Genomic DNA, 27,235 nt, shown 5'->3' on the forward strand with positions numbered 1-27,235 from the left:
TGCGCTTAACTAGCCAGGTAACCCCCCTTGCGTGGGTATCATAATGTGCTGAATAGAGCTGAAGTCTCTAAGGAGCACACCCTGATAATCGCTTGGAATGAAGTGAGTTTCCTGTATACAACAAATATCCACACCGAAGCGTTGAAGGTCACGTGCAACTTGAAGTTTACGAGAGGCGTCCCACGACCCTCGGACATTTAAACTAGCTAATCTTAAAGAAGCCATCTTGAGTTACTTAGAGTTAGGAATCTGATCAAACATAGACGGTGTCAAGACACTGACAGCTGTCCCCAAAAATCCAGTGGTCATCTCAGTAGTGATAGACCCGTCAGGGGACAGACCGCCGATGTCTAGGGGGAAGGTTTGTTTGACTGCCCTATAAAGTGAAGGATGGAGTTTGATGGGGATCTGTCCAACACATCGTTTCTTATTATCGTTAAAATAAACTGCTGGAGGATACAGGTTAAAAGCAGAGTTTGCTTCCTCCAGCATAGTCCAGAGTCCTTTGGCCTCCTTGCGTTTCCTGACAACTGTTAGTACTCGTTTTGCTTTAAAATTTTCAGGGTTAGTAATGTCTTTTTTTGGAATGATTTGAAGGTGAGGAGGTTTCTATATTCTTTTCTATTATGGGCTTTCATTATGTTCTCCACTTCTGCTGTGATTTTACACACGTCTTTGCCATTAAAGAAGGGTTGTTTTCTTTTTCGTGATTCGATCTCTACCAAGGGGCTTCTTTTTTTTTTTACACAGTGATCACTCAGGGATAAGGGTTATTGCAAGTACATTACGTTAGTGTGGAGATTTGATGAAGTGTTTACTTAAGGGGGCGGTTCATTAGGAATTTGTTAACATTGGACTTGAAGACATCCAAGTTGTAGTCCGGTGGGAAGCAGGCAGACGGAACAGAGTTCCACAGGCATGCAGTTCTAAGAAAGAAGCTTTGTTCATGGAATCCGCGTTTTGATTTAGGCATAGATGTAGAGTGGGGGAAATTTGTGACAATGGATTCAGCTAGACGGGTGTTTATCGTGAAAGATTGGTGAGGGGGGACCAGAGATTGGAGTTCAGACGAGCACCTGCGATGGAAATAACGATAAAACAAGGATAGGCTCGCAACGTCTCTTCTGTGGGAGAGAGGTTGCAGGGTAGAGAAAAGGTCATCCCCCACTAAGCCACAAAGTCTATTTTGTACTCTGTCAAGGCAGGATAGGCTGTTTTTAGCAGCTCCTGCCCAGATATGGCAACAGTATTCCATCCTTGGACGTACTTGGCTTTTATATAGATAGAGAAGTGCATCAGTAGTGAGATATCGTCTGGAGCGGTAGAAGGATCCCACCATCTTTCCAGCGACCTTGGCAACAAACTTGATGTACGTGTTCCGTTTCAGATCAGGAGTAAAGGTCAAACCCAGAAACTTGTCAAAACACGGGGCCTCACCCAGACGAGAGCCATCCATCACAATTGATGTCAGATGGGGATCAGAGCGTTGATGATGTAAGGATAGGAGTTTGGTTTTGGATGCATTAATGCAGAGAGAACTTTGTCATTTACAGCCTTTGATGTGTTGCCGTAGATGGTCGTGTCATCAGCATAGATGTCAATGAATGATTTAAGTATGTGTTTAGGGAGGTCATTGATGTAGATCAGGAAGAGAGTTGGGCCTAGGATTGACCTCTGAGGGACTCCAGCATTTATATTGCAGGCCTCCGATTTTTGTCTTTTCTTGTCTGAAGGGGGGGGGGCATGTCTATTTTCATTGGGGAGGGGGGAGGTGTATTTTTGGGGGTGTTATTCGGAGAACAAAACCGTGATGGTTTGGGGGTCTTTTTGGAGGGGGAGCCGAGTGATGTCAATTTTGTGTCTCTATGGGGCAGAGAAGATTTAGTAAGAAGATGAGCTTTAAGTGGGGTTTGCTTTTCTTTTGAGGGCAGGGCGGGTTTCTCGGGGAATAGGGATTCAGGGAATTCTTTTTCTTCAGATTTTTTTCTTTTTTCAATTTGAGGAGGGCCTTGAATTTGTTGCCCCCTGGGTTCTTGCTTGTTCTTATTTCTATTTTCTCCTCTTTTGTGAGGGACTAGTATAAGTCTTGGGTGGGGATTTCTTTGGGGGAACGAGTATCCAGTTGTCTTTTTTTGGGGGGGATTGTTTCTCCACGTTGAAGGTCTTTTCAAATTCCTCTGGTGTGATCTCGTTATTTTTAGTCTCTGTTGGTGTCTGAGGTTTGTCTTTAGGTTCTGCATAACCTATTTTGCGGTTATTATTGTTTGTAGGGATAGTCTTTGCAGCTGGATTTCTTTTGGGGCATGTGTAGTTGAGATAGCCGACTTTCCTGCATATCCAGCATGCTGGTCTTCTGCCTGCGACACGATTGCCAGTTTCTCTACTCCAGCCTCTAAGTAATATGGTATTTTTAAAAAAGCTTCAGTGTTGAGCAGAATGTCGAAGGACCATACGCCATTGTAGTGGTCCTCCTCTATTCCCGTTATGTCCATAAACTTGAGTAAGTAGGCGGCTAGGTATTCACCGGGGACAGCGCCTGGAACTTCGAATATGGACACTGTGGTTCTACGTCTTCCCAAATATTCCATTCTAAGAATATAGTCCGTGGTTATAATCTCTTTCTTGGTCATTGTGATGCATTCATCTTCCGCCTTAATGTATTGTATCCTTTGCCTTTCGTTATGCTTCAGCTCTCAATCCTGCTAAAGCAATCAGCTTTGTGACGGTTTCCTTGGTTGAACGTATCAACTTTTTAGTTTTACGATCTATTACAAATAATGAAATAGTTCTTTTGGCGAATTCTTGTATCCGCGGTTGTTCCAACTTTATTCCGGTTTCCGTCGTAAATTCTATGCATTTTCTAGCTTCTTCAATAAATATTTCAACATCGATCTTGACTTTTGGTGGTTTCGTCCATCCAACTGGTCCTTCGTCTTCCTTCACCTCAACACAGCTGGCAGACGCCATGGCCGGCGGATAAACGGAGGAGAAAAAAAAAAAACAGTAAAAAAAAAAAGGAGTCCGGTAATTAAACAGTAATGCCGGGGGAAGAGGAAGAAGAAAAAGCAATAACAAATTTAACAAGTAAATAGCAGTAATAAATAAAAATAAGATGCATATAATAACAATTCAAACTCGCAAGACTTCTGCTAGGGGTATGAGACGAATGGATTCGCCAATCATTTTTATAACCAACGGCTGTGCAATGAAAACGTCGCAAAATTATTATAAAAATTGTCGAATTTTGGATTCAATCAGTTCGCTGCCATCTTGGTTACTGATCTGAACTACGCCGCCATCTTTGTTCGACACAATATCTCAGAACTTAAGAGGTGAACTACGCCACAGACCGCATTTGATTCTTGGTCGCCATCTTGGTTACTGATCTGAACTACGCCGCCATCTTTGTTCAACGCAATGTCTCGAAACTTAACAGCTATACATCTTATGAGATGACTGATCAATATTTATGATTTCATATTCAAAGGAACAGCTACAGCAAAAATTGGAATACACCCTACTAAAGCTTGATTGTCACAGCTGGTGAATTTCAAAAATGCAATCTGGTTGTGAGGTCATTTTAGAAGAATGATATGCAATAAAATTCTGTTTTAAACTTGGAAAAAATGACATAGAAACGTATGGAATACTTCAGTCTGCTTTTTAACCATCTTTCATGATTGGCCAAATAAACAATTTCATGAATAAGAACTGTCGTCTGTCTACAGAGACAATAGGTACTGAGTTTGATGTCAGTGTGGGAACTTTACACAATTATTTGCGAGGAACTGAAGATGCAGAAGATTTGCATGAATGCACCAGTTCACAACTCCATCCTTGTCACAGGCTATTTAATCAAGATGAGCATCAACACAGTTTCTTACCCTTCTTATAGTCCAAACCTTGCCCTCTGTGACTTTTGGTTATTCCCTAAGCTCAAGGAAAACCTTAGAGGCTGTCATTATGAAATAATTGTGGAGATGGAAAAGGCTGTGACAAAGGTCATTGACACGCTTACACACGAGGACTTCCATAGAATCTTCCAGATGTTGTTGGAACAGTACAACAAATGCATTGAAGCCAAAGGAGATTACTTTGAAGGGGATTAAAGTTTCATGTGTGTACTATCAATAAAAGTACCCATATGAAAAAAGTCTGGAAACTTATTGAAGGCACCTCATATATATATATATATATATATATATATATATATATATATATAGAGAGAGAGAGAGAGAGAGAGAGAGAGAGAGGCATGCATATCAAAATAGAAATAAATGAAAAAATGAGATAATATGAATTGGGTATAAAAGTTATAGCAAAAACAAGAATATGAAATATATATAGTGGTGCTAAAAAGAAAGTCCGCACTTGTCATTTTCCCAAAAACTAAAAATTTAAGCTAAATTGAATGTAACTGTTTAAACAGTCTATACATTATTTGATTCGCCTTTTATTCCTCTATAATTTTACCTGTTTATATTTGACTTTTAATTAATCTAATCACCACATTTGTGTGACAAGTTAAAGAAATCTGCACAAAAGCCTAATGGAGAATGATCAAAGCCCTGAGATTGGTGGAAGAGAGGCATGACTCCCTGTCCCAGTTGGAATCCTATTGTAAGGGAGTAATCCCAACATAAATCCACCCTTCTTTTATGGGGTACTCAAATTAATATTCCCATTGGATCACAGAGATATTGTCCGAAACAGACGAGTTATGTGTAAACTGCTGATCGTCAGTCTCTATCAATTATGTGGTATCCTGATTGCCTAGGGATTTCAAGTAAGTGCTTCACACTAATCAGGTGTAATGAACATGTGCTTGAACTTGGCTTCCTTGAATACAATGGGCATGAGGTATTGAAGCAAGGCTGCTCACATTCTGAGGGATCTCATGTCTTCAGACATAAATGTATTTGCATTACAGGAAACTCATTATTATTTGATTAACGATTATCAGCCGCTGTTGGGACATTTTGATGCCAATCAGCATTCAGTGATCAACATGCCAGGAGGTTGGGGTCTCTTTGTAAAACGCACTTTGCCTGCAACGGTGAATAGTTTCTTTTCTCAAAATGCTAGCCTTTGGAATTTTCTTCCTGATCTTTGTTTCCCTTACTCTACCAACATGCAAAAATTTAAATGTAATGTGAACAAATATCTAGCTGCTCAAGTCTTCTGTATGTCTCAGTGGAAATGTGTCTTGTTTGGAATGAAGTAAAGTAAAATCTACAATGAAATTTCTTCAGCCATTAATACACAATGATTTAAAAATTCATCCTTTTTTCTTCTTTAAATGTCTACCCTCAAAGGAAAAATTGAATGACGATATATATGAAACACTTGAAGATCATTCGAACAATGAAGGTAAGTTTTTTTTACATTCGCCAAATTTTTGTTGCTTATCTATTGTTATTCATTAGTTTAAAAATGTTAATACTTTTGAACAGTTTAAACTCTAGTCAAACGTTTAATGTTACTTGCAATGAATACTTGTTGTTTTTACATAATTGTGTTTTTGTTTTTTTTATTGTTCAGGTCAGGCTATAATTTCCAAGCAGGCTGTGATAAGGCCACCTGACTTCCATCTTTTAGGAGAAATGTTCATTTTTTATGACCTTCGTTTTTTTATTTTTTCTTTTGTTTAGGTCAAGCTATACTTTCCAAGCAGGATGCCGTAAGATCACCTGATCTGCACTTTTTAGCAGAAATGTTCCTTGGTTATGGTTTTAAATATGTTTTTGATACACTCATAATTACTGATCTGTAAGTATCAATTAATACATAATAGACATTTCTAAGCATATATTGTTTGTAATATTTATTTTATAGCATGTGTAATGGATTTTTTGTTTTGTTTTATGTTTTAACATTTTAATGGTTAACTGACGAAGCACCACACATGCTTATAGGCTTATATTTATTTCCTATACAGATATACAAAAATGTTCCAATTAATCAGAAAATACTGATGTCCGTTGATCTGGTTTTCTCAAAATTGGTCCATTAGTTTTTCATATCAGTTGGCATCTTTTGGAGCTGTAAAATGTGAGCTAGGGAAGTGTGATGGTGATGTGGAAGCAGTGGCTAGCAGGAAGGTTCATGGCAGTCATTTGAAACTGCAATAAAGGTGCAGAAAGATCCAAGCAAGACAATGCAGGCCTTTGCAAGAGAAATGGGCATCAGTGACGATTATGAATAAAGTGCTTAACAAGAGATTTGCTACACCTAATAGAAAGGTGTTAAATGCCAACTACTCACAACCAAGACCGAAGAGAACCCCTCAATAAGATCAAATACTGTTGAGCTGAGGACGTTCTGTTTATTGTCAGGATTAGTTGCATAATGCACAAAACAACATGGGAATAATCTACAGTTCGCACACAGTTCTGCACATCATGACGACAAAATTCCCATAAACTCACATGATCTTTGAGAATGTTTCCAACAAGGACCATATCATGCCGCCCACATCTTCACAAATAGACTTAGTTGAACTGTTCTCCACTGTTGTTAAGTACAGAACTGAGAAGGTGGCTACGAGAAACTCTCCTTTTCTTTATTTTTATGAATTTATTTTCACTTATATTTTATTAATTTTTGTATTAATTTAACTTCCTTTTTTTTTTTTTTTTTAAATTAATTCAATATTTTATGCACATATATATATATATATATATATATATATATATATATATATATATATATATATATATATATACGTGTGTGTGTGTGTGTGTGTGCGTGTGTGTATGTGTGTGTGGGGGTGAAGGTTAGTAGCAATGCAGAAAATCAGAATGGTGAAAGTATGAACAACAAACAAAAGCTACAAATCTTTGCAAAATTTATTTACTTTTTCAATATATCTTTCATGTCATTAAATATGGCACTTACTGCTAAACGTTAATGAAAAATATTTGGGAAGGTCTAACTGTAATCTAAACATAAAAAAAAGAAATTGACACAGTTTCTTCAAATCGACGTGTTCTCTTCACTGCAAAATTCTCAACCTGTTCTCCTCCACAATTTATGCTTCTTATCACAGCCATTCCTCTCATATGTATATGGCCAGACATTAGCTAGTCTTTGGCAGAGAGCCAGACATAGTTAGCCCTTGACGACACATGACCAGACATAGCTAGCCCTCCATACACAATTATGAAAATTTTCACAAGGTCAAATTCCCGAATTATATAAAAAATTATTGAAAACATGCCGATGGCAACTCTGAAAAATCTGATTCTAGTCTCATAATTAAAACTTAACTGTCAAGTGAAGTAAAGAATTCAAAATGGCTGCCTCTTGAAGACATGAGGCTCATAGATGTACAAATAGCAGGAGAGCAACAAAGTGAGGGAAAACTAATATGGTGTTTTATCATATTTATAATTATGCCGGTTTAATTATTTCAATTTAACATTTTTTTTTTGAGCATTTGGATAATTTTATATGATTATTTAAATTAATTAATTTATCTCAGATACAGTTTTAGCATAGAGGTCGTTTATGAAAATCATAGATAATAAATGTGCAAGTGACCTCTGGGGCACATCCGCGTTTATGCAATGTTTGGATGTACAGATATCAAATATAACCTGGATCTCTCTTTTAGTTAAAAAAAGATCTGATTATATTAAATATTCGAGCAGTAATACTGCACAAGTTAATTTTCCTGAGAAAACCTTCATGTCAGATCTTGTTAAAAACTTTTGATATATAAAGGGCTTCACCTGCCTGTTTTGGTGCATTGTATATACGTTCAGTTAGATTACCAGTAGCACAGGATTGACTAAATCCCTACTATTTCTTAGAAAGAAGTTTTGCATTTTCGAGATGGTGGAAATTGCTAGCTTGATTAATCATTCAAAGTTTTTTATGAAGAGTGGGAGGAGATTTTCTTTTTTTTTTACAAGCTAGTCACCACTTATCAAGGCCCGGAAGCCACTTAGGGGTGAGGGTTATTGCGTGTACAGTACATTAGTATTGGAGATTTGATAAAGTGCCATTACTTAAGGGGGCGGTTCATCAGGAATTTGTTTATGTTGGGCTTGAAGACATCCAGGTTGTATAGGCAAACGGAAGAGAGTTCCACAGGCGTGCACTTCTTAGAAAGAAGCTATGTTCATGGAATCTACGTTTTGGTTTTGGCACAGATAAAGAGTGGGGGAAAATTTTGACAGTGGTTTCAGCTAGATGGGTGTTTATCGTGAAAGATTGGCGAGGTGGGACCAGAGATTGGAGCCCAGACGACCACTTGCCATGGAAATAACGATAAAACAAAGACAGGCTCGCAATGTCTCTCCTGTGGGAGAGAGGTTGCAGGGAAGAGAAAAGGGTATCCCCCACTAAGCCACAAAGCCTATTTTGTACTCTGTCAAGGCAGGATAGGCTGTTTTTAGCAGCTCCTGCCCAGATGTAGCAGCAGTACTCCATCCTTGGACGTACCTGGCTCTTATATAGAGAATTACATCAGTAGTGAGATATCTTCTGAAGCAGTAGAAGGATCCTACCATTTTTCCAGCGACCTTGGCAACTGACTTGATGTACGTGTTCCATTTCAGGTCAGGAGTAAAGGTCAAGCCCAGAAGCTTATCAAAACATGGAGCTTCCCCTAGACGAGAGCCATCCATTTCAATTGATGCCAGATGGGGGATCAGAGCGTTGATGATGTAAAGATAGGAGCTTGATTTTAGATGCATTAAAAGTAACCAGCCATTTCGTCCCCCACTGTACCATGCACTCGAGATCAGAGGAGAGAGAATCAGAGAGAACTTTGTCATTTACGGCCTTTGATGTGTTGCCATAGATGGTCGTGTCATCAGCATAGATGTCAACGAATGATTTAAATATGTGTTTTGGGAGATCAATGATGTAGATCAGGAAGGATGGACTCCTAAGGGACTACAGCATTAATACTGAGAGCCTCTGATTTCTACTCATCAACCACTACTCTTATGAGCCTATCAGAGAGAAATGATTTAATGATTGAGAAAATATTTCCAGTTATACCGTAGCTGGAAATCTTATGAAGTAGGCCCTTATGCCATACTTTATCGAAGGCCTTTGATATGTCAAGAGCAATTGCCCTAGAAAGAAAGCCTTTGTTGAGAGATTCACTAATCCTATGAGATATAACAGTAAGCACGGAAACCATATTGCATGTCACTAAGAAGGTTATTTCTACTGAGGTGGTTGACTACTTCTCTATTTAATATGGGTTCCAGCAACTTACTCATGACACACAGGAGACTTATTGGTCTGTACTGAGAGGGAGACGACTTATCACCTGAATTCTTAAATACAAGGAATACTGATGAGGTTTTCCAGGGTGTTGAGAAGCACTTCTCCTTAAGGCAAGGCTTAAACAGTTTTGTAAGTATGGGGGCAAATTCTGGTTGAAGCTTTTTCAACACTATAATTGGCCGTCAGGGCCAGTTGCTTTACTGGAATCAAGGTTCTTGATTAGCTTGGTGACATCACGTACAGATATTTGTATGTGGCATAGCGTGTTGTCTGTTATAGGAGGAAATATGGGGAGTTGATGGCATTTGTCACATAGGATAGAATTAGCTGCAAAGTTCTTGGCCTTGTCTGATACTGACGAGATGACCTCAGGTCAATTGATGATGGTTGGAATAGAATGCACGCTTCTGTTCAGGATCCTATTTGCTAATTGCCAAAACTGGTGGGAACCAAGTCGCTGCTCAGCTACTTTGGATTTAACGGACTGAGCATATAGCTCTCTTGCATTTTTTATTACTCTTTTACAGTGGTTGCTAGCAGTCCTGAAAGCAGCTTTAGTCTCAGTGCATCTTAGTTAGTTCTTTCAGTGGTATTGTTGAAAACTGGTATGACAGAGGCATTTGCCCGCTATCAGAGAAACAAAGCTCAGCAAGGAATTTGTTGTAAAGTTTGGAGAGGAAAGTAGAGTATTTTTATTACTATAGTAAGGATAAGATCAGGTCCACATGCTTGGAGTGTCAAGGTTTTTAATGACATGGGAGGAGGTGATGTTCAGTTCATCATGTTCAATTTCCGTCTTTAGTAGGAAATTTGCAGAGGGAGTGGTTTATGAAGTTCAAGGTAGAGTTTAAAGCGAACCACTGGGCAAACAGTTAAACCTTATCTTTTGCCTTGCAAATGGCATCATAGTGAATGGATGGTGGAGGAATTGTTTGTAACCCATTATTAACTTTTGTAGATTTTACAGAAATTATATGCCCCTAATTTCTGTGATTCTGTTTTTTCCCTAATAATTTTAATATTAATACTCTTAGGTGCAGTTATTAAACTCTTACAATGGTCTCTTGACGCGATAAATTTAGGTCTCTTTGTAGCTGACTTATGGCAGTTGAAATGGTGGAATGCTTGCTTCCTATGCACAATAGCAGCTATACTGGTTAGTCAGAAATAAGTCATTCACCATCCACTATGACTATTCAATTTCTACAGATATGTACTTAGAAAATGGAGCCATAAAACCTGATATAGTGATATGGGACAAGAAGGAGAAAGAAGCAACCTTTGTAGAAGTTAGGATCCCTAATAATGTTCGGTTAAACAGAACTGAGTAGGAAAAGATAACGAAATACCAAAGGTCTTATGTTTGACATGAAAAGAAACTGGAATCTTAAGAAGATCTCTATAATTTCAGTTATTATAGGAGCAGCTGAACTCAGGAAATACAATTTAAAAAGATACCTGGCAAATATACCTGGTGAACCAAGTGCAAGAGAGATTCAAACAATAGCACTTAAAGGGACGGTCAGGATCTTAAAAAAATTTCTCTGTTGGAATACCTGAGTTAGCGGGTGAATGTTTGGCATCTGGTAGGATTCCCCATCCCCAGCTTGAACAAACTGATAAGAAAATTAAAAAAAAAAGTCACTGCAAGAATCTCTAGAAAGTCTCAACTATCCGTCTATCATGTATAGTGGCTTACAAACTACTTTCGCAGACTCTTGTTTGTCTCACGACACTTCAAATGAATTCACAACATAATGACAATCAAGAAAAAGTATGTTTCTGATTCTCCAAGAGAGTGGGTCGGCAGAGTTCTTGGGGTGGGGGTGGGGGGCAAGATAGAAATAAATGTCAGCTGAAACTGTAGTAAAATACAGGCCCTCCCCACTCTCCTTCTAAGGGCAGGAAACGATGACGTGATTTCGACCGTGGAAAATGAGTGTGACTGAATAAAACCCATTTATCCAGAAAGAAATGAGTTTTGCGTCTACTGCTATAGCTTTAGAGAGCTTTTGCTGCAGATGCGTTGAACGGCGGGATACAAACCTTTCGGGGACACAGCCTAGGGGTACAAGAGCAGGGTAACAAAGGTACATTCGGTTTCGTTTTTATAAACACACCTGAATGGTTGATGTGCCGTAAATGTGAATATTGAGGCAATGCAATACCACCCACTTGGCGTACTTAAAAGTTAGATGATAAAGAGAAATTACCGAGATACTAAATGGGAGATAACTTATAATTGACTAGTGCAAGGGATATAACTTATAATTGACTAGTGCAAGGGAGATAATTACATATATATTTCTTGAAAATATGAAGCTGATATTTAATTGAATAAATTGTTATATTTTTATGTTTTAGGTCAAGTTTTCTGATTCTTTATGCACTAGCAGGAAGTGAATCCTTTGGCGAATTACTTGGAATCAAGTATGAATATTTTATTTTATATTTTTTATTCTTCTTATTTTCCATCATAACACCCTTTTTTTTTTTAAATATACTTAAAATTAACAGTGAGATCACCGCCAAACGTAAACGAATGTGAAGAATTGTGAAAAAAAGGAGTGCATGATTCTGTGACGTCAGATTTGTGTTAACTATACGAACTATGGGAAAGCAGAAGCGACTTAATGATTTTTTAAAACCTTTGTTTGTCTTCTTCAAACTGCAACTAATAATTAATCTTTGTTATAATTTTGTTAGGTTTGAAGATTTACACAGTTTAATGATTAATAATATTATAAATATTTGTATATTAAATATGAAATACGGTTTTACTGAATGTTCATTTGCTTAACTACGGCTTCCATACTTTTGTTCGGCAAAAAGAGACAAACAAAATATGAGGCGGGGGCTACAAAATGCTTAATATTTGTGCAATAATATTTTCAAATCGGTTTTAATCTGGAGATAAAATATCTGACAAGAGTCATGTTTATATTAAAACTTAATATTAAAAAAAAAAAATTAAACACAATTAATTAAAAATCTATGTTGTAACGGAACATTTTAAAATAATGAAATTTTAATCGTTTTAATCTTTTAAAAATTAATTGTTTACGAAGTTTCTTTTTCTTGGCAATTCAACTGATTATAGTATATATTAATTCGAAAAAACGCTATTTAAAAAAAAAAAAAAACATGATAATACTAAATTTATATCATTTTTTAATTGAAACTTCAAGGTAAATTTTTTTTTCAATGTGTATTTAAATTAAAAAAATAAATATGTTTTTCTTATTTGAACTCTTATATTTCATAATAAATAGAAATTTCGATAGATTTAAATATATTTTGTTCAAATTTCGAAAAAATAAATATGGGGGAGGCACGTACAATTAAAAAAATATTTCTCCTCGTATATTTTACGGAAACTGCATTTTATATTTAATTTCATTCTAAAATGGGTGAGTATCGAAAATTTAACGAAGATCTGACCATTAGTTGATTTTTGCTAGATTTATTAAACACGGGTATTTTCACGTTCGAGATGCTTACTACATGGGAACGTTATTTTAAAGCGTCAATTATGTAAACACGATTTTCGTCCCGCAATTTCATTATATTTGTACGATGAAAAAATTTTGTTAAAATTATTTTGTATTATTTTGCCCTTCTTTTAAATGGTACAAAAGTTATATTGATAATGTTAATTTATAATAAAGTTACATCGTTTTACATATAGGGGGGGGGATTAATTCTGTGGTGAATTTTGGAGGTGCCCAGAGATCTAAACTTAATTATATTTACATTAAACGTTTTGAACAATAACTGTGTTCCGTAAATATGACGTCTGTTTGTAAACGTGTCAGAGTTGTTAAACTATGTCAAAACGTAGAGATGAGATAGAACATATCTTCTCAGTTGCAAGCTTTTATAAATTGATATTGCTTGAGTATTGACGTGTGGGTCACCAATTTATAAAGGAGGGTATTGATGACATTTAAATATTCGTTTAAATATCATAGACTCCTTTATAATTAAAACAATAAAATAAAATGCAACACTCAAAAACAACACAAAAAAAAATTTAGCAATCAACTCGAACACAGTGTTTGAAGAAATAGTTTATTTAACACAGTAGTTTTTTGTTTTATTAATGGAGTGGTGTTGTGCCTGGTAATCCATTATGGAATTGGGAAAGGTTGATGTTCATCAATATGAAATTAAAATCCATTATATTTGTCATACGACAGGTTTAGGAATGTTTTGATGTAGACAGCTACGTAAATCCATGTGTCTGGATAAAAGAGAAAGATTTAAAGAAAGTCATTCATCGTTACTTGTGTAAATAGAAATCTTTTTGTAAGGTATTTATCCATAGGCGTGAATCCTCAGCGTGCTTATTTCCTGGTTAATGATTTTTATATCTCTCGATGGAGGTAGGAAGGCTAATGTGTCAGTAAAACGAACTTGATATTTCTCGCGTGCTGTAGATACAATCGAAATTGCAACACTCTCAATCTTCTCGAAATGAAAAAAATGGCGAAGCATGTAGTAAACATTCCGCCATCTGTTTGTGTGGTCGAACTGTTGTTTTCCCGAACCAGCATCCATTTAAAAACTTACACTAATTTCAATTGAACGTACATGGTGAACCTGTTTGTGATATAACGATTTGTTACATATCCCCTTTCTAGAAAAAAACAAAAACAAAAAAAAAAAACAAAAAAAAAATAAAACGCCGATTAAGAATGGGAAATGATACACAATATTTTTACTGTGAGAAATGAACAAATCTGGATAGATGTCTTACCGTGAAATTTGTTGAACAGGATGACTCAGAATCGTTTGAAATGTTTACAGTTGAAGAAAAGTAAATTGCTTTTTTTAATGCTGTCAGTAGTAGAATATTGAGTTTCACTATCAAAAATTGCCTTTCTAAGTTGATCTATTCTGATTGCGTCGTGTTTGCCATTAATATCAATTACGAAATACTTGGGATATTTTCTCAGCGCTTTATAAGGACTGGACTATGGTAGTTTTTGACTATCCACCATTTTACAAATTATTTTTAAACTGCTGCATTTTAAGTCAAAATATCTTTATAGATCTTTATTGTGGGTTTTGGTGGTGAGCAACGATGAATCTGATTAGTGGACAAGGATAATGGATTGGTAGGAAAAAGACGGCACTGTGTGGAATTTAACGAATAACTCTCAGCTTCTGCTCGCCAAAACAAACACTCTCAACTCAATCCAGGCCTCTCATATGTAATCGCCTGTGACTTTTGACATCTGACATCTCCCTCTTTTGGCAAACGATGAGCCTCTACCTAGTGCAGTTGAACGCCATTGATTTATTTAAAATGGTCTTTGGAAATTTCAATTATCATTTTTGTTTGACGTTTGATTGGCATCAGTGTCATGCACCTTTGTTTTATTCAAATGGCCTTTCAAAATTTCAATTCTGTTTTCTTGACGTCTGATTGTGCATTGTCGATATTTTTCATACATACGACCTTCATCATTCAACATTCCTCACTATCCTATTTTTTCAAAGTGCTCACTCCTGAACATTTTCACTGAATTTTTTCCCCTCCATTCACCGACATATCACCATCACCATCTTATAAAAAAAAATAACAATAAAAAATATAGAAGACCACATATACAGATAGACACTCAATGCATTATTACAATGCCTATGCTACTCCCTTATACAAGCATAACTGAGGCTTCTTCAGCTTTTTTCCTACATTTATCAACATTTATTTTTCTAAGGCAATTTATAGATAGGGATCTCCTTCATGTTTGGTAACGTCACCAGAATAATGCCCACTAAAAAATTTGAGAATTTACTCATTATTGGAGACCACATTGCTGGACAAGAAACTTACAACCCTTTAAATCTTATATATATATATTATTCCTTAATTTGAATTTTTTATTTTTGAGATGAGCATTTTTTTATGTTAATTTTATTTTTATTTCGGACTATTAGTCTCATCTTTATTAGTTGTTGTTTGTTTGTTTTTATTGGTTCACAACGTTTCAGCCAACTTCCTCTGGCCTTCGTCAGGTGGTAACCGCGACGGATAGGAACTTTGAATCTCCTAACTGCATTCTCAGCCATCACTACCATCCGTAGTTGTCGTCGTCTCACCACATTTTTGACCAATTACCTCTGGCACGCTTTGGGTGGGATTGAAACCGCTATCTTCAGACAATGTTCATCTGGAACCATAGAGATTCAACGTCTCTATCAACTGCGCCACGGGCCCCAAAGGGCGATCAAGGTTGGATTCTTTGATCTTATAAATCCACATTTATTTATTATCTGATCTTCCATAGTCGGGTCCGTACCGATTGGTATATATATATATATTATTCCTTAATTGGAATTTTTTATTTTTGAGATGAGCATTTTTTTTTTATGTTAATTTTATTTTTATTTCGGACTATTAGTCTCATCTTTATTAGTTGTTGTTTGTTTGTTTTTATTGGTTCACAACGTTTCGGCCAACTTCCTCTGGCCTTCGTCAGGTGGTAACCGCGACAGATAGGAACTTCGAATCTCCTAACTGCATTCTCAGCCATCACTGCCATCCGTAGTTGAGAATGCAGTTAGGAGATTCGAAGTTCCTATCCGTCGCGGTTACCACCTGACGAAGGCCAGAGGAAGTTGGCCGAAACGTTGTGAACCAATAAAAACAAACAAACAACAACTAATAAAGATGAGACTAATAGTCCGAAATAAAAATAAAATTAACATAAAAAAAAAATGCTCATCTCAAAAATAAAAAATTCCAATTAAGGAATAATATATATATATACCAATCGGTACGGACCCGACTATGGAAGATCAGATAATAAATAAATGTGGATTTATAAGATCAAAGAATCCAACCTTGATCGCCCTTCGGGGCCCGTGGCGCAGTTGATAGAGACGTTGAATCTCTACGGTTCCAGATGAACATTGTCTGAAGATAGCGGTTTCAATCCCACCCAAAGCGTGCCAGAGGTAATTGGTCAAAAATGTGGTGAGACGACGACAACTACGGATGGCAGAATCGGTTGATGGAGTATCCCCCTCCCGCATGGCTTAGGGGGCAATGATAATTCACAAAAATACGAAAATAACTGAAATTAGTTAAGATAAATGCAGTATGATTGTAATCTTCAGAACAAAAAACTAAAATGACAGTGTTTCGGTTGTATGAACCATGTAAGTTGTTCAAAATGGTGTTTTTTCTATGTTTTTTTTTAATGTGAACATCTGATAAGTAAGTCATTAAAAATACAGCAAAGAAATAATTTTGCAGACTTTTTAGTCACGAACGAAACACTATTGTAATGATTAACTTTAAAAAAAAAAGCAATAAATTACCAGCTAAGAAAAATGATATTTGGAAATTTGAGACCTATTATATTACGTTATATATGCTCTGGAACTAAACGAAGAATTCATTGAGCTTTGAATTTTTCAAACTTTATATACATTTATTTTTAAATAAAACAAACTTTTTAATTATGATTTATCTTTAACTCCATTGAGATTGGTATATACAAACTGATGAATGTTTCAAGTAAATGATTAACCTATACATACTGTTTTTCGTCTGTATATAAAATTAAAATCAAAAGATATTAAAAAGTAGCAAACAAATTCTTTGATAATTCAAATATTGAAAATAATAAAACACAGATTTATTAATTGTTTTTTTTTTCATCCTAATTTCAGGTATTTATACATAATTCCTGTATTCATTTGGTGCCTTGCTTTCATCATAATTTTTGCTGTCAGCTATATCGGAAATTTAATCTCTGTGCTAACCTTACTCAAGGGAGTCCTTTTCTCTTTGGCAGTAAGTATAATCATTGAAAGTGATTGTGAATTAATTAATAATTTCTAATAACATGACCAAATAAATATGAAAGCGATTAGGAATTAATTTTATTTCTAACAACATGACCAAATAAATATGAAAGCGATTGGAAATTAATTTTTATTTCTAACAACATGACAAAATAAATATGAAAGCGATCGGAAATTAATTATTAATTTCTAACAACATGACCAAATAAATATGAAAGCGATTGGAAATTAATTTTTATTTCTAACAACATGACCAAATAAATATGAAAACGATTGGAAATTATTTATTTCTAACAACATGACCAAATAAATATGAAAGCGATTGGAAATTAATTTTTATTTCTAACAACATGACCAAATAAATATGAAAGCGATTGGGAATTAATTTTTATTTCTAACAACAGGACCAAATAAATATGAAAGCGATTGGGAATTAATTTTTATTTCTAACAACATGACCAAATAAATATGAAAGCGATTGGAAATTAATTATTAATTTCTAACAACATGACCAAATAAATATGAAAGCGATTGGGAATTAATTTTTATTTCTAACAACATGACCAAATAAATATGAAAACGATTAGAAATTATTTTTTATTTCTAACAACATGACAAAATAAATATGAAAGGGATAGGGAATTAATTTTTATTTCTAACAACATGACCAAATAAATATGAAAACGATTGGAAATTAATTTTTATGTCTAACAACATGACCAAATAAATATGAAAGCGATTGGAAATTAATTATTAATTTCTAACAACATGACCAAATAAATATGAAAGGGATAGGTAATTAATTTTTATTTCTAACAACAGGACCAAATAAATATGAAAACGATTGGAAATTAATTTTTATTTCTAACAACATGACCAAATAAATATGAAAGCGATTGGAAATTAATTTTTATTTATAACAAAATGACCAAATAAATATGAAAGCGATTGGAAATTAATTTTTATTTCTAACAACATGATTAAATAAATATGAAAACGATTGGAAGTTAATTTTTATTTCTAACAACATGACAAAATAAATATGAAAGCGATTGGGAATTATTTTTTATTTCTAACAACATGAACAAATAAATATGAAAGCGATTGGGAATTAATTTTTATTTCTACAAACATGACCAAATAAATATGAAAACGATTGGAAATTAATTTTTATTTCTAACAACATGACCAAATAAATATGAAAGCGATTGGAAATTAATTATTAATTTCTAACGACTTGACCAAGTAAATATGAAAGCGATTGGGAATTAATTTTTATTTCTAACAAGATGACCAAATAAATATGAAAGCGATTGGAAATTAATTTTTATTTCTAACAACATGACCAAATAAATATGAAAGCGATTGGAAATTTATTATTAATTTGTAACAACATGACCAAATAAATATGAAAGCGATTGGAAATTAATTTTTATTTCTCACAGCAGGACCAAATAAATATGAAAGCGATGGGGAATTATTTTTTGTTTCTAACAACATGACCAAATAAATATGAAAGCGATTGGAAATTAATATTTATTTCTAACAACATGATTAAATAAATATGAAAGCGATTGGAAATTAATTTTTATTTCTAACAACATGATTAAATAAATATTAAAGAGGTTAGGAATTAATTTTTATTTACAACAACACCAACCAAATAAATATGAAAGCGATTGGAAATTAATTATTAATTTCTAACAACATGACCAAATAAATATGAAAGTGATTGGGAATTAATTTTTATTTCTAACAACATGACCAAATAAATATGAAAGGGATAGGGAATTAATTTTTATTTCTAACAACATGACCAAATAAATATGAAAACGATTGGAAATTAATTTTTATTTCTAACAACATGATTAAATAAATATGAAAACGATTGGAAGTTAATTTTTATTTCTAACAACATGACAAAATAAATATGAAAGCGATTGGGAATTATTTTTTATTTCTAACAACATGAACAAATAAATATGAAAGCGATTGGAGATTAATTTTTATTTCTAACAACATGACCAAATAAATATGAAAACGATTGGAAATTAATTTTTATTTCTAACAACATGACCAAATAAATATGAAAGCGATTGGAAATTAATTATTAATTTCTAACGACTTGACCAAGTAAATATGAAAGCGATTGGGAATTAATTTTTATTTCTAACAAGATGACCAAATAAATATGAAAGCGATTGGAAATTAATTTTTATTTCTAAAAACATGACCAAATAAATATGAAAGCGATTGGAAATTTATTATTAATTTGTAACAACATGACCAAATAAATATGAAAGCGATTGGAAATTAATTTTTATTTCTCACAACAGGACCAAATAAATATGAAAGCGATGGGGAATTATTTTTTGTTTCTAACAACATGACCAAATAAATATGAAAGCGATTGGAAATTAATATTTATTTCTAACAACATGATTAAATAAATATGAAAGCGATTGGAAATTAATTTTTATTTCTAACAACATGATTAAATAAATATGAAAGCGATTGGAAATTAATTTTTATTTCTAACAACATGATTAAATAAATATGAAAGTGATTGGAAATTAATGTTTATTTTTAACAACATGACCAAATAAATATGAAAGAGGTAAGGAATTAATTTTTATTTCAAACAACATGACTAAATAAATATGAAAGCGATTGGAAATTAATTTTTATTTCTAACAACATGACCAAATAAATATGAAAGCGATTGGGAATTAATTTTTATTTCTAACAACATGAACAAATAAATATGAAAGGGATAGGGAATTAATTTTTATTTCTAACAACATGACCAAATAAATATGAAAGCGATTGGGAATTATTTTTTGCTTCTAACAACATGAACAAATAAATATGAAAGCATTGGAAATTAATTTTTATTTCTAACAACATGATTAAATAAATATGAAAACGATTGGAAATTAATTTTTATTTCTAACAACATGACCAAATAAATATGAAAGCGATTGGAAATTAATTTTTATTTCTAACAACAGGACCAAATAAATATGAAAGGGATAGGGAATTAATTTTTATTTCTAACAACATGACCAAATAAATATGAAAACGATTGGAAATTAATTTTTATTTCTAACAACATGACCAAATAAATATGAAAGCGATTGGAAATTAATTATTAATTTCTAACAACATGACCAAATAAATATGAAAGCGATTGGAAATTAATTTTTATTTCTAACAACATGATTAAATAAATATGAAAACGATTGGAAATGAATTTTTATTTCTAACAATATGATTAAATAAATATTAAAGAGGTTAGGAATTAATTTTTATTTACAACAACACCAACCAAATAAATATGAAAGCGATTCGAAATTAATTATTAATTTCTAACAACATGACCAAATAAATATGAAAGCGATAGGGAATTAATTTTTATTTCTAACAACATGACCAAATAAATATGAAAACGATTGGAAATTAATTTTTATTTCTAACAACATGATTAAATAAATATGAAAACGATTGGAAGTTAATTTTTATTTCTAACAACATGACAAAATAAATATGAAAGCGATTGGGAATTAACTTTTATTTCTAACAACATGACCAAATAAATATGAAAACGATTGGAAATTAATTTTTATTTCTAACAACATGACCAAATAAATATGAAAGCGATTGGAAATTAATTATTAATTTCAAACGACATGACCAAATAAATATGAAAGCGATTGGGAATTAATTTTTATTTCTATCAAGATGACCAAATAAATATGAAAGCGATTGGGAATTAATTTTTATTTCTAACAACATGACCAAATAAATATGAAAGCGATTGGAAATTTATTATTAATTTGTAACAACATGACCAAATAAATATGAAAGCGATTGGAAATTAATTTTTATTTCTCACAACAGGACCAAATAAATATGAAAGCGATGGGGAATTATTTTTTGTTTCTAACAACATGACCAAATAAATATGAAAGCGATTGGAAATTAATATTTATTTCTAACAACATGATTAAATAAATATGAAAGCGATTGGAAATTAATTTTTATTTCTAACAACATGATTAAATAAATATGAAAGCGATTGGAAATTAATTTTTATTTCTAACAACATGATTAAATAAATATGAAAGCGATTGGAAATTAATTTTTATTTCTAACAACATGATTAAATAAATATGAAAGCGATTGGGAATTAATTTTTATTTCTAACAACATGACCAAATAAATATGAAAGAGGTTAGGAATTAATTTTTATTTCAAACAACATGACTAAATAAATATGAAAGCGATTGGAAATTAATTTTTATTTCTAACAACATGACCAAATAAATATGAAAGCGATTGGGAATTAATTTTTATTTCTAACAACATGAACAAATAAATATGAAAGGGATAGGGAATTAATTTTTATTTCTAACAACATGACCAAATAAACATGAAAGCGATTGGGAATTAATTTTTATTTCTAACAACATGACAAAATAAATATGAAAGCGATTGGAAATTAATTTTTATTTCTAACAACATGACCAAATAAACATGAAAGCGATTGGGAATTAATGTTTATTTCTAACAACATGATTAAATAAATATGAAAACGATTGGAAATTAATTTTTATTTCTAACAACATGACAAAATAAATATGAAAGCGATTGGGAATTATTTTTTGTTTCTAACAACATGAACAAATAAATATGAAAGCATTGGAAATTAATTTTTATTTCTAACAACATGATTAAATAAATATGAAAGCGATTGGAAATTAATTTTTATTTCTAACAACATGATTAAATAAATATGAAAACGATTGGAAATTAATTTTTATTTCTAACAACATGACCAACTAAACATGAAAGCGATTGGGAATTAATGTTTATTTCTAACAACATGATTAAATAAATATGAAAACGATTGGAAAATAATTTTTATTTCTAACAACATGACAAAATAAATATGAAAGCGATTGGGAATTATTTTTTGTTTCTAACAACATGAACAAATAAATATGAAAGCATTGGAAATTAATTTTTATTTCTAACAACATGATTAAATAAATATGAAAGCGATTGGAAATTAATTTTTATTTCTAACAACATGATTAAATAAATATGAAAACGATTGGAAATTAATTTTTATTTCTAACAACATGACCAAATAAATATGAAAGCGATTGGGAATTATTTTTTATTTCTAACAACATGACCAAATAAATATGAAAGCGATTGGGAATTAATTTTTTATTTCTAACAACATGACCAAATAAATATGAAAGCGATTGGAAATTAATTTTTATTTCTAACAACATGACCAAATAAATATGAAAGCGATTGGGAATTAATTTTTATTTCTAACAACATGAACAAATAAATATGAAAACGATTGGAAATTAATTTTTATTTCTAACAACATGACAAAATAAATATGAAAGCGATTGGGAATTATTTTTTTTTTCTAACAACATGAACAAATAAATATGAAAGCGATTGGAAATTAATTTTTATTTCTAACAACATGATTAAATAAATATGAAAACGATTGGAAATTAATTTTTATTTCTAACAACATGACCAAATAAATATGAAAGCGATTGGGAATTATTTTTTATTTCTAACAACATGAACAAATAAATATGAAAGCGATTGGAAATTAATTTTTATTTCTAACAACATGATTAAATAAATATGAAAACGATTGGAAATTAATTTTTATTTCTAACAACATGACCAAATAAATATGAAAGCGATTGGAAATTAATTTTTATTTCTAACAACATGACCAAATAAATATGAAAGCGATTGGAAATTAATTTTTATTTCTAACAACATGACCAAATAAATATGAAAGCGATTGGGAATTAATTTTTATTTCTAACAACATGAACAAATAAATATGAAAGGGATAGGGAATTAATTTTTATTTCTAACAACATGACCAAATAAACATGAAAGCGATTGGGAATTAATTTTTATTTCTAACAACATGACAAAATAAATATGAAAGCGATTGGAAATTAATTTTTATTTCTAACAACATGACCAAATAAACATGAAAGCGATTGGGAATTAATGTTTATTTCTAACAACATGATTAAATAAATATGAAAACGATTGGAAATTAATTTTTATTTCTAACAACATGACAAAATAAATATGAAAGCGATTGGGAATTATTTTTTGTCTCTAACAACATGAACAAATAAATATGAAAGCATTGGAAATTAATTTTTATTTCTAACAACATGATTAAATAAATATGAAAGCGATTGGAAATTAATTTTTATTTCTAACAACATGATTAAATAAATATGAAAACGATTGGAAATTAATTTTTATTTCTAACAACATGACCAACTAAACATGAAAGCGATTGGGAATTAATGTTTATTTCTAACAACATGATTAAATAAATATGAAAACGATTGGAAATTAATTTTTATTTCTAACAACATGACAAAATAAATATGAAAGCGATTGGGAATTATGTTTTGTTTCTAACAACATGAACAAATAAATATGAAAGCATTGGAAATTAATTTTTATTTCTAACAACATGATTAAATAAATATGAAAGCGATTGGAAATTAATTTTTATTTCTAACAACATGATTAAATAAATATGAAAACGATTGGAAATTAATTTTTATTTCTAACAACATGACCAAATAAATATGAAAGCGATTGGGAATTATTTTTTATTTCTAACAACATGACCAAATAAATATGAAAGCGATTGGGAATTAATTTTTTATTTCTAACAACATGACCAAATAAATATGAAAGCGATTGGAAATTAATTTTTATTTCTAACAACATGACCAAATAAATATGAAAGCGATTGGGAATTAATTTTTATTTCTAACAACATGAACAAGTAAATATGAAAACGATTGGAAATTAATTTTTATTTCTAACAACATGACCAAATAAATATGAAAGCGATTGGGAATTATTTTTTATTTCTAACAACATGAACAAATAAATATGAAAGCGATTGGAAATTAATTTTTATTTCTAACAACATGATTAAATAAATATGAAAACGATTGGAAATTAATTTTTATTTCTAACAACATGACCAAATAAATATGAAAGCGATTGGGAATTATTTTTTATTTCTAACAACATGAACAAATAAATATGAAAGCGATTGGAAATTAATTTTTATTTCTAACAACATGATTAAATAAATATGAAAACGATTGGAAATTAATTTTTATTTCTAACAACATGACCAAATAAATATGAAAGCGATTGGAAATTAATTTTTATTTCTAACAACATGACCAAATAAATATGAAAGCGACTGGAAATTAATTTTTATTTCTAACAACATGAACAAATAAACATCTGCTCTATCTTATTAACAAAACAGATTTTTATATCTACCTTTTTTCTTGATAAAGCTATCGAACATAAATGTAGAGATGAAACTTTATATTTTTATATTCGATTCCGTAAGTTTAGATTTATGAAGTTACAGCTTCTCCTGAAAGCCATTTTTAAAAATGAAAAATGGTTCTCCAGATATATAAGCTGTTTGCCATCTCAGTTGAATTGCTCTATCGGACAATGTCATGCTGTGTTCACTGTGGCAAAATACAATGATTCGGAAGTAACACATGCGCCCACACAATATTTCAACTGCCGGCATTTTGAACCGATCGATGAGAGAGAACGAAAACCTTTTTTATTTTCTTAAGGCTTTTTTTTTAATATTCACTCTACACTCAATCACTTCAACCAAATATTATCAGGAATGCATTTTTTTTAATAGATATTGTATATTTAAATTTTACTTGTATTTCAGGTGATTGTGACATTGTTTGTAACTTCAGGAAGGCAAGAAAATGCCTCAAATAATTTTAATTATATTCAAGATTCTCTTCTTCTGAGCATACTAAGTGCAGGTAAGGAAACTGTTTATTCTTCTTTATGTGTGTGTCTTTTAAGTATGCGATCATACAAGAGTTTGCCCACCTTTTACACAGTTCCTTTACACTATCGTTGTGTAACAGTTTGCCAATAGAGGGCAGACAAGACAGCGTTGCATCATAGGGTCCTTCTCTTCATAATATCCTGACGAACTCTATGCAAGATTTTGTCAAGCACAATGATGTTAGTTACATATGTGCTGTGCTGAAAGATTATTATTATTGGCTCACATGGAGCTTTCACACAATAATTATATTCAAGATTCTCTTCTTCTGAGCATAATAAGTGCAGGTAAGGAAACTGTTTTATATTCTTCTTTGTGTGTCTGTCTTTGAAGTATGTGATCATATGAGAGTTCGCCCACTTTTTATGCAGTTCTTTTATATTATTGTTGTGTAACAGTTCGGCAGTAGAAGACAGATAAGACAGTTTGCATCATAGAATCCTTCTTTTCATAATATCCTGACGAACTCTGTGCAATCACAGAAAAATAAAGCAAATGGGCTGACCAGAGTGAAGAAAGTCTGGCTAAGGAAAGAGAAAGACATGGTTTGTTGTGCAGTAGAGCATCTAAAACATCTGCATAAGATGCATCATTTTGGAAAGGAACGAAATTTTTACCTAGCAAGAAAAGTTAATTTGCATATAACAATGCAAGATGTCCAAGAGGTGGTGGAACAATGTAGGGAATGTCAATCAATTGACTCTGTGCCGGCTAGACATGAAAAAGGGGAATTGCATGGAGAAAATCGGCAATGACTGACTATTGATATCATGCATTATCAACATGAACCGTTTTTAACTATGATTGACTGTGGGTCTGGGAGAGTAGCAATATGGCGGGAAATCAGAAATGAAATGGCAGAAGAGGTGAAGAGAGTTGTCGAGGAGGTTTTTATGGAAAGGAGGCCAGTAGAAGAGGTGTTGGTATGTCTTTCTGCTCAGAACTTTTTAGAGACATATGCGCAAAATGGAACATTAAGCTATATTTTAGAGCTGCATACTGCCCAAGTGGTAATGGTATTATAGAGAGACACCATTGCACCATAAAAGCTGTAGCATTGAGAAGCCAACTTTCGCCCCAAGAAGTTGTATTTTGGTATAATATGGCACCAATGGCTGGCCCAGATGAAACGTTAGTGCCACACCGATCTATTTTTACATACGAATGACGACATCCATTGGTTGTAACAGAGAGAGTGGAACATGCACACACAGAAATCATGGTTGGTGAAGACGTGTGGGTGAGACCCCCCAATTCTCGTAGCACAACTCATTGGGGAAGAGGTACTGTAACTGAAGTACTTTCCAAAAACAAAGTGGCAGTTTATGGAATGCCATATCACATCTTAGACATACGGAGAGTTTCCTTGCCAGCAGAAGAAAAGGAGGTTGATGAAGTTCCTGAAGAGAACCTATATGATGGTCGCACCATGAACAAAGATACTCGGCATGGATGGCAGATTATGAGACCAATTATTGATCTTAAATGTCAAGGGGGTGTGATATTAAAAAGTAGTACAAACATGACTTTGTACAAGGGCTAAAAACATAGCTGCTCCTGCTGTTTATGCACTGGTGGTCACGTGAGGTAACGAGATTTAAGAGAATATGCAAATGAGATGCAGTCGGTTTTTCAGATAAAAAGCTGTGTGTCAGAGAGAGATGATGTGTCTCTTGGGCAGAAGTAAGTTCTGACAGATGTGCGCTGGGGTTTGATACCGAGAATTGGGAGAAGGAGAACATAATGGTTGGAAATTTTTTCTTTGGACTTTACTTTCTAATAATACCAACATATTAAAATGTCTGGTCAGGGTGAAAATTTTGATGGAATTACAACTTATGATTTTCTCATATTGATGTCTGAATCTGATGTTTTTTGATAACAATAACAACCATTGGATGTTTTTTGATAACTATAACAACCATTGGATGTTTTTTGATAACAATAACAACCATTGGATGTTTTTTGATAACTATAATAACCATTGGATATTTTTTGATAACTATAATAACCATTGGATGTTTTTTGAAAACAGTGACATGCACAAACTCAGCCTGATTAACGCTTCCATAAGTTTGACAATATTTCATACAATATGAAGACTTTGGCCCATGTTTGAGAGAGGCATGCAGTCTCAGAAATAACATCTTGCAATATGAGTTTTATTGATATACACTCACTTTTTTTTAATATAAACATGAACTTAAAATTTTTGGATTCATACTCATGCTGTGT

General features: G+C 32.5%; 1 protein-coding gene across 2 annotated transcripts in view; it reads left to right on the plus strand.

The window, feature by feature from the left end:
* LOC145291378 (uncharacterized) overlaps positions 1–27,235 on the plus strand; it is a 92,060-nt gene that overhangs the window by 35,281 nt on the left and 29,544 nt on the right. For both annotated transcript variants that reach the window (XM_080137167.1, XM_080137166.1), the window contains exons 5-9: positions 5,316–5,370; positions 5,652–5,769; positions 11,611–11,676; positions 16,933–17,056; positions 24,872–24,971. In XM_080137167.1, the coding sequence (XP_079993293.1) occupies positions 5,316–5,370; positions 5,652–5,769; positions 11,611–11,676; positions 16,933–17,056; positions 24,872–24,971 (463 nt within the window). The remainder of the gene's footprint in view (positions 1–5,315; positions 5,371–5,651; positions 5,770–11,610; positions 11,677–16,932; positions 17,057–24,871; positions 24,972–27,235) is intronic.

The sequence above is a fragment of the Euprymna scolopes genome, chromosome 12 (genome assembly GCF_053919585.1).
Source record: "Euprymna scolopes isolate OS-2025 chromosome 12, ASM5391958v1, whole genome shotgun sequence".
Lineage (NCBI taxonomy): Eukaryota > Metazoa > Mollusca > Cephalopoda > Sepiida > Sepiolidae > Euprymna > Euprymna scolopes.